Raw genomic sequence first — 14,446 nt, 5'->3', positions numbered from 1 at the left:
GGAGTCGAATCAAGGTAGAATCGCGTAAGGGTCGGCTTGGCGCGTGAAGGTTTATGCGGTGAAAAAGAGCAGGGCAATTCAGTCCAGAGGCTAAACAATCAGTAACTACGAGGGCTCGAGCGAGGTTCCTACGAACTTTGAGAGTGTTGAGGTGAGGCACCGACTTTCATAGCTGGGTAGACGGAAGAATCGTTCCAGAACAGGCGACGTAACGCGAACCGGATGAACCTGCGTTGCCCGTCTTCGATCCTCTTCATGCCGTTCTGATAATAGGGGCTCCACACGACAGAGCTGTATTCCAGAGTAGAGCGGACAAAACAGAGCTTTCAAACAGTAAATGTCGGTGAAACGCTTCATGTTACGGAAAGTGAAAACCAGTTGCCTTGAAGACACTTTAAAATATTAAAACACACTACTACTAAATACGTGCTGATCCCTGTTTAGCCTTATGGGATTGGAAGTTTAAAGAAAGATTGAAGACCCGTCTGGTTTTTGCTCTATGTTAAGGCGGGGCCAGACGTGGTTTATGTCCCATGCCACTTTTCATTGAGAAAGTCTAGGTGTCGGTCAAAAATAGTTTTGAAATGTCAAAGGTAGGGGAGAGTGGGGAGACTTGATCCCCGGGGAGACTTGATCCCAAGCCTGTATCTCGTCAGCATGTGGGTAAAACAATTAGCTTTGTTCTAGAAAGTTGTGCGAAATTGACTGAAACTCATTGTAGAAAACAAAGAAAAAAATTAAAAAATGTTTGGATTGAGTTACACACATTTTTCGAAGAAGTGCTGCAAAAAACTTCCAAGAGATCTTTTTTCTTTGTTTTGATAAGTATAGAAAACACCGCATTATACATGATTTGTTTGATAAACATATCAACTTCAAAACCCTTACGCATTTGACGTTAAATTTATCGTCATACTATTTTTACAATCAATTGTTTAAAAAAGTGCGTTTAGGGAGACTTGATCCCTACATTTTTACAGTCACTGGAATCAGCCCCAAGATTAAATAATTTGGCTGGGTTTTCGTACATAGTTTCCTTTAGTATAGTTGTACATAACTAACTGCAGTTTGAACCTTTTTTCAAAAGTTTTGTAAACAAAAATTACCAGCTTTTGTAAACATGCTCAATTTTGGTCTAGAAAAGAAAATTTTAAGTTTTTAAATATTTTACATGCTAAACTTGTTATATTTTGAACACAAACGTACAGGTTTAATGTGAAATTGCTGTATCTTATAGAAAATTAAAAGTTTGGATGAATAAGAAACATTTTGCTTAAGATTTCTTCAAAATGTTGAAAGGGGGATCAAATTACCCCCAACATATTGAAAATGCCGGATTAATTTTTTTTCTAAAACGCTTGGCATTATTCGAAGAGTTTATCTGATGAATTACCCTTATCAGCCAAACATAGTTGAATGTTTAAGCTTTCAATTCATGCAAAAAGATCATAGTTTTGTGAGAAATTGAAAGAGTTATGTGCGATACAAAAAAAGGGGATCAAGTCTCCCCACTCTCCCCTAATTATTGATAGTTATTTTCAGAGCAAACAATTTAATTTATTTAAAAAAAAATAGCATCATTGAAATAAAGTTGATGAGAATCAGAATGCGGCTTCTGCAAAAGCTGTGGTGCACTGCAGACATTCAGACTTATTCTTGTAAGTGGCAATAGACTTCGAGATGGCGTTAGTTTATCACCCGCCGTGTTTTTACACTCGATTTTCAAATTATTTGGTTCTAGCTGCTATGTCTGTTGTCTGTGTCTAAACGAAGGGGAATGCTTTTTAAATTAACTTCAGTTGATTGCACATAAATTTCCATTGAAAATTTGAATGTTTGCGACATCAACTTTGAAAAATGTTTGCAACGGTCTAACTTTTTTTTTCACAAAAAATCAATTTCGCAAAAACTGTATTTTTTTATTTTTGATTTTTTTTTAAATGTTTTAGGAGACAAAACGTCTTTTAAGCCATCAGAAGAATGGACCAAAATTTTGCCGACGATTTATGATTTTTGTTTAAATATTGATTTTTGTTAAAAATTGAAATTTTGTACTTCAAATTTGTTGACCTCATTTTTTATGTATAATCGAATTCTCAATCGAAAAGTACTTTACATTTTTTTTGGATTAAGTGCACTATACTGCCTTTCTACGCATAATAGTCCCATATCATTTTTTTGTCGATTTTTACTTTTTTACATTTTTATGTTTAGTTTGTCGTATACTTTAAGAAAAACACATAAAATCTGGTATTTTGTTCGGAAACTCACTGAAAACAACATCAAGTCTGTTTGTCCCATCGTTGTACTTCTACGCATAATTGTCTCATACGGAATCAATAGTTTTATGAAGCATTATGTCGTGTTTACCTGTTGTTTAGCAAGAGGATCACAAAAAAGAGTGATACACTGCTTACTGGGGCGATTAGGGACACATAGGGCGAATAGGAATCCACGGGACAATTATTCGTAGAAACACATAAACCCATCGAAAAATTTCAATCGCGTTTTTCTCAGTTGCACTTTTTCGAACATGGGACAATTATGCGTAGAACGGCAGTATAGCCATTCAAACGTAAATTTTGTCCGAAAAATTCCGGTTTTTTGTTTTTTTTTTTTAAATTGTGTCCATGATTGTTCATACCTGAAAATATTTTTTTTTTTTTCAAAAAATTCAGAAAATTAAAACAACTTAAACTGAGACAGTGAAACCTAAGAAAAATAATTTTCCAGTTTCTTTTTTTATCCGCTGTATCTCAGCAACCAGTGGTCCAATATTAAATGTTTCTTAGACGAAATTGAAGGAAATTTTTTAACTTTGAATGGCTATATTTTGAAAACGGTGCACTTAATCAAAAATTTGTAAAGTTTTCTTTTCGATTGCAAATTTGATTTTTACAAAAACAAATTAAGTCAAAAAATTTAAGTACAGAATTTACTTTTTTTACAAAAAATCACTATTTAAAAAAAATCATAGGTCGGCGAAAATTGGCTTTAAAGATGCGAGTTTTTGTCCACTAAAACCAATTAAAAAATTCAATTAAATTTGAATTGAAATTTTTGTGAAATAAAAGGTAATTAAGAATCACAAAAAAAATCCGTGTACCTATTTTTTTGCTGAATAGTCCTCAACAATACCTACAATTTTGCCGAAGACACCAAATCAATAAAAAAAAGCTTGAATGGTTACAGATTTTCGAATATTTATGTACAATTTTTGTATGAACAGCTGCCAAAATTGTATGGAGACTCATACTGCCCCTGATCGCATAAATGTCCCATATGCATTTTCATCGGTTTTGAGTTATTTATGCTGTATGGTTCGAAATCGTGTGCTCTTTCAAAATAGCCTACAACATCCAGTACTTTGTTCTAGAAATCAGGAGGAAATCCAGTTTTTTGGAGAAAACTTAACACGTACCCTTATGTATGGGACAAACTTCAAATGCGTTTTCCTCAGCATGCTGTTTTTGCATATGGGACATTTATGCGAACATGGGCAGTATATAGGTGAACCAATAACATAAAATTACTTCTTTGGTCATTGGGAAGGGCCCCACAAAAATTGAAAAAAAAAAACAAAAAAAATCTAAAACAAGACTTTTGTTTATCTTTACACTCAAACGCAGGGGTAGTCATTTTACCCCTATTTTTTCTTGAATATCTTATAACTTTTGGTAGAATTGACTATTTGTGTGGCTTAGAATTTGCCATGCTTAAAGTAATTTGGATTTAACTGTTGAAAAAAAAAATGATTAATTGTTACAAACGACAGACTCCTGAAATTTTTCAATGAATATTGATTTTCCTTAAATTAAGTTTGATAGGTCCAATTAAGGCACTACTCCCAATTTTGGAACATATACCCTATATGTTATATTAAGAAGAAAAAAACGAATAAAAGTATTTTTTGTTAAAAATAAATAGTTTATTAAGTAATCGTTGTTCGCATATACAAAATTGTATAAATCATTATTAACTTCATTCGGAATTTTACGCACATAAAGCATTTAAAATCCGTCCAAGTTTAGCTTTTCGTTGTTATATTTTTAAATTATGATTGTGGAAGCCACCCATATATCTAACAACACCTGCGCCGTCGTCGGTCGATAGTTCAAATGCAAATATATTCATTTATTTTCTTACATAGAGCTTTGTAATTAGTGTGGAGAGACGAGGAAAAGCGTGAAAATTGTATGTACAAAAAGGTGCAATCTATGTTATTTTTAGTTTACTTCTCTGTTTTTCTTAATCACACAGAGATTGTGTTTGTGTTTGCGTGCGTTAAATAATCTTAAAGCTAGTCTTATCGTTTGCCAACATTTTCATATTTGAACTATCGGCTCAAGATCGAGGAGCAACACGATCTAATCTAATCTGCGACTTTTCTTCCTCTTATTTTTTTCTTCTCGAAATTGTTTGTTTAACATATTCCTACTAAAGATATAGGATCACTCTTCAGCTCATTCTTTCTCGCTCGCGCACTCTCTAGCATTTCTGTATGTCTCGTTCTACCGGAACTTGGTGGAGGTTGGTTGCATTTGGGTCTCGTCAATTCGTCGTCGTCGTCGTTCAGGGGATAAAGTTTCCGCCCGACTCACGCGGCTTCTCCGTGGCGTACTTGGGCTTGCACACGCAACCGCTCTCGACGAGGACGTAATCCTGGCCGGTCAGCGTCACCGGTCCCAGCGGAATCACCAGGAACAGGTACGGGACGTACGTTTGGGTGCATTCACCCCGGACCACATCGCACTCGTTCGACCTGCAATTGAGAAAAAGAAGCAGAAGCAGAAAGAGCAAATGAGCAGAGTTGAACAAACAAATAATATGTAGAGCGCTGCCGGGGGGCTGCAAAATCAAGTGTGAGAAAGCCAGACTTCAATATAAAGTAATTAATTACAAGTGCCGCGGCGGTTCAAGGAGGTTGAAACCCAACCTTTTCCGCACCTCAGAAAAGGAAAGAAAAAAAAACACATGTTGGCAAAAGAGATGAAAATTCAAACAAGAAACGAACCGCGCGAATTAAAAGACTTCAACGCCGCCGAGCCAGGGCGAGGAACCCTCGCAAACAGCCGGTTATTGTTTGTTTGTTTGGGTTTGGTTTTTCATAATTGATTTGTTAACCGGTTCCGGAGTTGGAGTGCTTTGAGAGATTCCGCGCCGTTGGCGTGGTAAACAAATTCTAATTTTATTATGTGATTATTGCTCGCGCACTGAGCACCGCCCCCAAGTGTCGATTGAAGTGAAGCCGCGGCGTGAAAAATGTTAGCTCATCTCGTGAAAACTATTTGGCTCGGTTGTTCGGCGCTTAGAGCACTGCAGCTTAATGAAGTTTTTATCTCGTCTTGGGGGAGTGCAAGCTTACAATGTTGCTCTTTTGCGGCTGGAAGAATGCATTTTTTAAATATCTATCAATTCATCATAAAATACTCAATTTTGTTTTCAAAATATGTCCACATGATCTGCCCAACAATTCAACCATAAACTCTGACAGTCACATCAATATTATCGTAACAATTTGCAAACATTTACATAATCCTCCAAATTGCCCCCTCTATTACGCGCCATGCGGAATGCCGTCGATAAACTAATCTAACTCGCTTCTATCGCATACAACATTACATGAACATGATCGCATTTAAATCCGTGCGCAATTGCTGTAAAATTGGCGCGCGCGACTTACGCCACGTGTGTGCTTCCTTCCTTCCGCTCATCCGAAAATTGATCACACGGTCATTTTCGGCTCCGGGGCGTGATATTATCTGCATTTTTCAATTGAGTTAATTCTGTTACGAACGCCGCTGGCGCAATTTTCTCGCCGGTGATAATTTGATAGTGCGCTAGAGCGGGGAGAGAAAAATCATTGCATTTTCGCACCCACCGTCATCGGATTTTCCGGGCAGTAAAAAATGGCAGTAAATAATATCGATTCCGATTGCCGTTTGCATAAACGGAACGGAGCTTGGAACGGAGAGTGATCCAACAAGCAAGTGCAATTCAAACTTTGTTTTGTGGTGAATGTGATTGAAAAAAAAAACGTTTTTTAACTGTTGCGTACAGTCCAGACTTGATTATCCGAAGTCCTCAAAAAAATTTCATTTTGGACTATCTAATCTTCGGATAAACGGGTAATCAAAAAAAAAAAAAAATTAAACAAAAAAAATATTTTGGTTTGCTTTGTAAGCGAATGATCATGGGTTCGATTTCCATCTGCTCCAGCCTTCCATCGGATCAAAACAAACAAAAAAAAAAATAACTCGTGATAGTTACAAGCAAACCTTTTAGTTGCATTGTTAATTTGATTTTGGTTAACCGCGGTAAATTGTCTACTTTACAACTTTGCAGAATATTGTTACACTCTAAAAAATTTGCAAGTTTGCAGTTACAAAAAAAACACACACTAAATCGCGGAGAATTACCCAAAAGTAAACGTCAAACAAAACTCAAAACTGCTAAAAAGTCAGAATCGGGCAAAAATGAAATGGGACAATTATTTGTAGAACGGCAGTATATCTAGCAAAAAATCACAGATCCAAGTAGGCGGAGCTCATCATGGTAAAGGGAATTTTGGCGAAAGTCACGTCTTATTACGAAATTATCACTGCTTATATTGAACGAAACCTACTTCTTTTAGGAAACTTGTTCTGAAAACGGTTCTCTGGAACTTTTTTTAAAATCGTTTGTCCCCGCGGAATTTTGGGTGTTTTTTTTTTACATGCGAGAAAAAAAGTTGGAACGATGTTTTCGATCGCAAAAAATACTGATTTGGTCAAATCGAGTTCTGCAAAGTTCTAGGATCATCTAGACATCCTTACAAATCACTGGAAAAAAGAATCATCCCGATTGGTTGAGTTATACTCGAGAACCATCGAGTTGAAATTGCCGTTCCAACTTTTTTGAGGGGTTGGGAGTTGTTATAGTTAATAAATAAACTATAAGTTCAGCATTGTTTGATGCTCAAATTTGTCTTAGTTCTACCAGCTTTGATTTTGGGGTAAGTTCAAAGAAAGCTAGAAATCTGTATGTATATGATGTATGTAAATGAATCCATAGATTTTAAGCGTTTTTGCATTCCTCACTGAGGTAAGGCTATAATCCTGCTCTAAAAATGAACTTTGTATAAAAACGTCGTAGACCCACCTTCATGTATACATATCGACTCAGAATCGAAAACTGAACAAATGTCTGTGTGTATGTGTATGTATGTATGTGTATGTATGTATGTGACCAACAAACTAGCTCATGTTTCTCGGCACTGGCTGAACCAATTTGACCCGAACCTGTTGCATTCGACTTGGTTTAGGGTCCCATAGATCGAGTTTTATACAGATTGAAGTTTCGATAAGTAGTTCAAAAGTTATATATAAAAATTTGTTTTTACATATATCCAGATCTCACTTAAATGTATGTAAACTATGTCCGGATCCACCATCCGACCCTTAAGTGATATTATGTACTTTTTTTATTCCGGATCTAAAAATTAGATGAAATTTGTGTACAACCCCATGATATCAGCCATTGTTGGTAATGAGTGAGGAAGGCTCCAACCACATAGGTGGATTAAGTTTGACTTGGGTTTTTCTCGGCTTGCTGTTTTTACATATGGGACTGACTCGATTAGAGCGGCAGTAAAGTTCGGTCTACAAAATAATGTACAGCCAAGCTGGACTATTTTAACAATCAAATTGTTGTAGGATTGAGTCCGTAAGTTTGACAATTTTGGATTAAGAAGACAACAACTTCATTGGTTGCTGTCTAAAAAGTTTGTATGTTTTCCATTTCCAATCATGTTCTGTGTGTTAACAATTGAAAACAATTTTCTGCATTTTTTGAATAGCATTGTTTTGTGATTGTATAACTTTTTTTTGAAACTTATTATTGCAATCGAGATTGCAATCTATTTTCGATTCGCATTCGCCTGGAGATGGTGATCTTAGCGGGTTGCAGACTAGATATTATTGCAATTTATTTTCGATTATGCACAATGCATCTTTCATTGTTAATTTGAAAACGATTTGAAATATCAATTATTGTCCTATCTCCTTTTGACTAGAAATCAAATCTGGTTTAAAATTCTATTGCAATTTCGAAGTTTTCTGCAAATTATTATCTCCTGATTTTCTAACATTTAAGAAGAGCGTAACTTTTAATATTTGGCCCTTTTGAAATATTAGTATTGATACCTAAGAGATCAATAATTTGACAAATGTTTAATTTTTGAGCATTAGAAATTGTACCATTATAGTTGCTGAAATAATAGCATTATAAAATGTGAGCCTCAGAAAACTTCAGTTTTTCTTTTTCTTTTATCCGCTGTAAATCAGCTCACAGAAGTCCGATTCCAAATTAGTGGAAATTTTCTGAACACTTTGAAAAAAAAATATATTTTTAGATATATGGATATCAATAAATAAAATAAATAAAAAGGCATACTTTGTCAAAATCTAATCGAAGGCACAAATTAAAAAAATATGGATTTTGGCGAAATGATTTTTCTGTAAAAAAGATAAAAAAAATCACCAAAAAAATAACATGTAGGGGAGAGTGGGGAGACTTGATCCCCTTTTTTGTATCGCACATAACTCTGTCAATTTCTCACAAAACTATAAACTTTTTTGCATAAATTGAAAGCTTAAACATTAATCTATGTTTGGCTAACAAGGGTATTTCATCAGATGAACTCTTCGAATCATGCCAAGCGTTTTAAAAAAATATTTTAAACCGGTATTTTAAAAATTTTAGGGGTAACTTGATCCCCCTTTCAACATTTTGAAGAAATCTTAAGCAAAATGTTTCTTATTCATCCAAACTTTAAATTTTCTATAAGTTACAGCAATTTCACATTAAACCTGTACGTTTGTGTTCAAAATATAACATGTTTAGTATATAAAATATTTAAAAACATAAAATATTATTTTTTAGACCAAAATTAAGCATGTTTACAAAAGCTGGAAATTTTTGTTTACAACACTTTTGAAAAAAGGTTCAAACTGCAGTAAGTTATGTACAACTATACTAAAGGAAACTATGTATGAAAACCCAGCCCAATTAATTAATCTTGAGGCTGATTCCAGTGACTGTAAAAATGCAGGGATCAAGTCTCCCTAAACGCACTTTTTTAAACATTTCATTGTAAAAATAGTATGACGATTAATTTAACATCAAATGCGTAAGGGTTTTGGAGTTAATAAGTTTATCAAACAATTCATGTATTGAATAATTTTTGAGTGTTTTCTATACATATCAAAACAAAGAAAAAAAGATCTCTTGGAAGTTTTTTGCAGCTCGTTATAGAAAAATGTGTGTAACTCAATCTAAACATTTTTTCATTTTTTTCTTTGTTTTCTAGAATGAGTTTTAGTAAATTTCGCACAACTTTCTTGAACAAAGCTAGTTGTTTTACCCACATGCTGACGAGATACAGGCTTGGGATCAAGTGTCCCCGGGGGTCAAGTCTCCCCACTCTCCCCTATCCGTCAACTGGGGCGAGTCCCCAAAGTCTGAACAAAAACAGCAGTTTTTAGAGAACCTATGCGCGTCAAATTTGAAAAATCAATAATCTAGTTTTGTTGATCTGTGTCTGTTTTTTCCGAAACCAATAAAAAAATGATCAATAACAAGCCTAAAATAGCTGTCCCATATCAGCCCATGTGTCGCGACTCGCGACTAATTTTTGTATGGGCAGCTGCCAAAATTGTATGGGTGAACCAATTACACAATATGACTTCTTTAGTCTTAGGAAGGACCCTTGAAAAGTTTGAGCCAAATAAAAAAACAAATATGTAAAATCCAATTTCGGAATTCGGGGTGAATTGCTCATTGATCTCTTGGAAGTTTTTTGAATGTGGGTCTCGTGGCGCAGGGGTAGCGGCTTCGGCTGCCGATCCCGATGATGCTATGAGACGCGGGTTCGATTCCCGCCTTATCCACTGAGCTTCTATCGGATGGTGAAGTAAAACGTCGGTCCCGGTTTCTCCTGTCTCGTCAGAGGCGCTGGAGCAGAAATCCCACGTTAGAGGAAGGCCATGCCCCGGAGGGCGTAGTGCCAATAGTTTCGTTTCGTTTTTTTTTTTGCTCATTGATAGGTTGAAGATTTATTCTACAAGATGATTTTTTTTGATTTATTACGAAGGTAATGAATGATATGGAATCATAGCGAGCTTGATCGGTAGAGTTCCCAGTACCTCAAGAAGTAGCTCTAAATAAATTTTGAATTTTTTTAGAAATATAATTCTCGAACTGACATAATTTTGTCATTAAAAATGAGTTCGAATCGATATAAATTGATCATAACTAATTCTTAAAGCACTTTCCAAAAATACTTTTTTGGAAAAAAATGATCTAAATAAATAAATAAATCTTGAAACAAGCCGACTCGGTTAAATCACATTGGACATTTTTTTAACGATATTTTTTTAAAGATTCTTCGCCAGTGTAATAAACCGACTTGTAAAAATAAATCCTTTCTACCAATTTTTAAATTTAGCAGTATTATCTCCATGAATTAAATAATGAAAAGTGCAACCAACTCTCTATTTTCCCAAAACTAAACATTTTCAAGTGCCTCTGTGTGTCAGCAGTGCTGCCATTATGCACAGAGAAGCCACTTTCCCACCAAATGGCAGGCAGCCAAATGAAAGTGAAAACAAGAAAAAAAACAACAACATTATGGCAAGCGAACCCAGAAGAGAAATTGGCGCATCACCAAATTAATCGTTGCCGCCGCCACCGCCAAATCGTGAAACTGACGAAAGAAAACGAAATTTTCGTACAAATTTGGAAAATTCACACCAACACACACACACAGACGATACTTACTCGCACACTTCGAAGACGACCTGCTGCAGGAGGTCCGGGAATTTCTGCACGATCGTGACGGGCTGGCCGGAAGTGAGACTGACGCCGTACATCGGGGCCGTCGTGTTGTAGCGGGTTTTGCACAGCCGCGAGGGCGTATCGCGGCACTGCTGCTGGCTGTCCACCGAGCGACCTTCGAGGGAGAGAAGAAGAAGAGGAAATAGTGGCCATCAGAATTGGTTTCGATTTCTACGCGTGCGCAGCTGCGTCATTTTTGTAAAGTCAAGTCACGTTTTCGCAATGTTTGCGTACAAATTATAGGGACAAACTTCGAGGGAGGCCGATTTGGCAGTATGGTATAATAAACTGCTTCCATTTCAATAAAAATCATTGGTCTTTGCCATTTTACTTATATCTTCGATCTATTGTCGGGCCCATTAGGAGTTCAGAGAAATCTGTAACGTTTAAGTATTATTGTTCCCCCGTTTAAATGGAACACAAAGTTCAACAAACTCTACTATCGAAATATAATTTAAGAATACATAATTAATGATAAATGCTCAAAGTAATTTTGATTGCATTTTTTTTTTCAATTTTGTGAATTTTACAATTATGCTATAACAAAATTGCAAAACATAAAAAAACATTTTTTTAAGTTTTTTTTTAATTTTTTAAAAGCTCTCACTCAATAAATACCAAAAACTTTGCCGAAGTACTTTTACTTTCTTCTTTTTTGGTGCTTTCGGTATGCACAAAGAAGCCATTTTGCATCATTAGTTTGTCCATATAATTTTCCATACAAATTTGGCACCTATGCATACAAAAATGATATATAAAAATTCAAAAATCTGTATCTTTTGAAGGATTTTTTTGATCGATTCGGTGTCTTGGGCAAAGTTGTAGGTATCAACATTTTTGTAATTGTCTGTTCTACAACTTTGTACAACAATCTTACACTATAAGAATAACCCGGCAAAGTTAGAAAAAAAACCAGGAGGGTGCTGTGTCCTATCCCTCGCCTAGACCAGACCAAAATTTATGATAAAGCTGTCAGACCAAATCTGTCAGACCAAGACTGTCAGACCAAAGAGTAAAAGCAAACAATCTTAGTCTTTGACGTAGGTGCACACAAATCAAGAAAAGAAAATTTGAAAAAGAGTTTTATTTTCTTTCAATTCAACTGGTTTTTGGCTGCAAAATTAAATGTATTGCTTATTGCGAGATAAAATCACGTTTCTCTTTCGCTATGAGTGACAGGAGATTATAGCCACCAAACTACCGTGGTGTAAAAATCAGCAAGTTGAACTGAAATTCTACTTTGATTTGCCTGTCAACCTGGTTTGTTTTGAATATTTTCCAAAATGTCAGCTGAAAACCCAAGGCAACCTTTGACAACAGCCAAAAATTTGTTCTGCGGCTGTCATGCGGCCATTCTCCTGCGGTCATATCAGCGCGCGCGAACTCTACACTTAAAATCGGAAGTACCCTTCAAAGTACCCTTCTACCCTTTATCTGTCATTCCTAAGAAAAAAAACCCTTTTTGAGGGTTACTTCCATCCTTTTTTCAAGTTTACCGGTAGTAACCCTTTGCAAAAGGGTGACGATGGGTAAACTTAAAAAAAGGGTGGAAGTAACCCTCAAAAAGGGTTTTTTTCTATGGGATGACAGATAAAGGGTAGATAGAACCGTTTTTGCGGGGTACTTCTGATTTTGAGTATAATTATTGACGCCCGCGATAATACATTTGAAAATTATTAAATAGTGCCTAACCTCTACAACCCCTACAACCTAACCCCGCCTTTAGACGGGCTTCGATCTGAAAAATCGCCAAAAATCCATTTTTCAACCAATTTTTGATCTTTAAAATGCATTGGAAAGAAGAACTCTTGAAATTTTAGAAAATTTCAGGGTTGGAAGTTTTACTTGTTTTATGTGACTTTGCCAATGTTTTTAAAAATGTCATTTTTTTAGGGGTCAACTTTGGCTGTGTTTTTTACTAACATTTTCTATATTTTAAGTAAAAATAAGTATGCAGTAATTTTTGTAGTGTCCCAGACTACGCATTTGTTTACAATATAAATGATAATGGTGTTATTCTATAGCAGAAAAAGTGAAAAACAAGTAAAAAATTGAAAAAGTGACTGTAAAAACATGAAAAAATTAGGTAGGCAAAATTCAATTATAGGAGGTGTTATAATAGGCCAAATACTACCAAAAACAAACATAAACTAAACAAGATAAATAAAAATTAAAATACTAAACATAAAACAAGAAAAACATAAAACAAGAGAAGTGAAGTTTTTTGTAGAACAAAAGTTGCTCAAAATGACCTCCTGAACACGGTAAAAATAAAAATTTTCGAAAAAAAAATTTGGGCAGTAGAGGGTTAAATAAGCAGCCTTATTCGTCCACCTTAATTTTTGATCGCGTTTTGAAACGTTTTCGGTTTACACCTGAACAATCTTGAAATTATTTATGCGGATTTGTGATTCCTCTCGTTCTATCATTCCCTTGGAAAAAATACGAAATTTTAAAATGAAAAATTTTGTTCTGAATGAAAAATGACTCTTCTGGGTTATGTAGATTCAAAAAGTACATTAAATTTCCCTTAAAATGACATATTCCAAAAATGTTACAGTTGAGTAACGAAAAATGGCAGAGTTTTAAATATTTTTTTTGTGTTTTTTCGAAGAAAAATACGTTTTTTCGGAATTTTGAGTAGGCCATCAAATCGGGCGTCCAATTTCACATAAAAGTCCCTTTGACACCAAATTTCCATCTTCCTCCTTCACCTTTTTAGGCTGCAAATTATTGAAAAACATCGTTTTTTTCGCATGTTCAAAAATTTAAGGGGTCGTACCGCCCTTCCGTCACGAGAAATCAAAAAACGGACAAATGTTACCCCTAAGGACACGCAAAATGCTGTGTGAGTTGGCGGAGAATTACCAATAAGTTTCAGGTTACATTAAATGCCAACTTTTCAGAAATTTCCAGAATGTGCAAAAAATCTTTGACTGAGTTATACTTTTTTGAATCAATACTGATTATTTTCAAAAAATCGAAGAATTCTCTATATTTTGCTTAATTGAGGTCTTAAGCAAAATATAGAGAATTTATCGATTTTTTGAAAAAAACAGAAGTGATTCAAACATTTATAACTGAGATATTTCCATGCAAAGGTTCAAAAACAGGAAAATTGATGTGACCCAAACAACTCACCATTTTTTATGTCGATATCACAGCAACTAGTGGTCCGATTAATATTGTTAAAATATGAAACATTCGTGAAATTTTCCGAACTTTTCGAAAACAATTGTTTTAAATCAAGACAAACATTTCAAAAGGGCCAAACATTCAATATTACGTAACGTGCCCCTGAACTCCCGCAAAATAGTCATTTTTATCACTCTCTAATGAACAGCTCCTGTATGGAGACTTCGGTGAACCAATACATTAAAAAGTGTATGAGAGAATATGAAAACTACGAAATAGAGATTTAGATAATAAATAAGAGGGTATATTATCTAAAAGATAATGAAAACTAAACTTGAATGTAAAATGAACGTTACCCACCCGAAACGAAAAGCGTTTGAGAAGACATCGCTCGATGCCACACTTTTTGATTGGCCTGAATGCTGCCGACGTCTTG

At 35.2% G+C, this 14,446-nt stretch overlaps 1 protein-coding gene across 1 annotated transcript in view; it reads right to left on the bottom strand.

Moving 5' to 3' along the window:
- Positions 1–3,944: 3,944 nt before the first annotated feature.
- LOC6034611 overlaps positions 3,945–14,446 on the bottom strand; it is a 49,762-nt gene continuing 39,260 nt past the window's right edge. Inside the window, exons 3-4 of the mRNA XM_038265944.1 lie at positions 10,819–10,990; positions 3,945–4,762 (exon numbers count right to left, since the gene is read on the bottom strand). Of these exons, the coding sequence (XP_038121872.1) occupies positions 4,573–4,762; positions 10,819–10,990 (362 nt within the window). The 3' untranslated portion in view covers positions 3,945–4,572. The remainder of the gene's footprint in view (positions 4,763–10,818; positions 10,991–14,446) is intronic.

This window comes from Culex quinquefasciatus, chromosome 3 (genome assembly GCF_015732765.1).
Source record: "Culex quinquefasciatus strain JHB chromosome 3, VPISU_Cqui_1.0_pri_paternal, whole genome shotgun sequence".
In the NCBI taxonomy this organism is placed as follows: domain Eukaryota; kingdom Metazoa; phylum Arthropoda; class Insecta; order Diptera; family Culicidae; genus Culex; species Culex quinquefasciatus.
The sequence above is the reverse complement of the archived record's forward strand: the minus strand, read 5'-3'. Positions and strand labels throughout refer to the sequence as shown.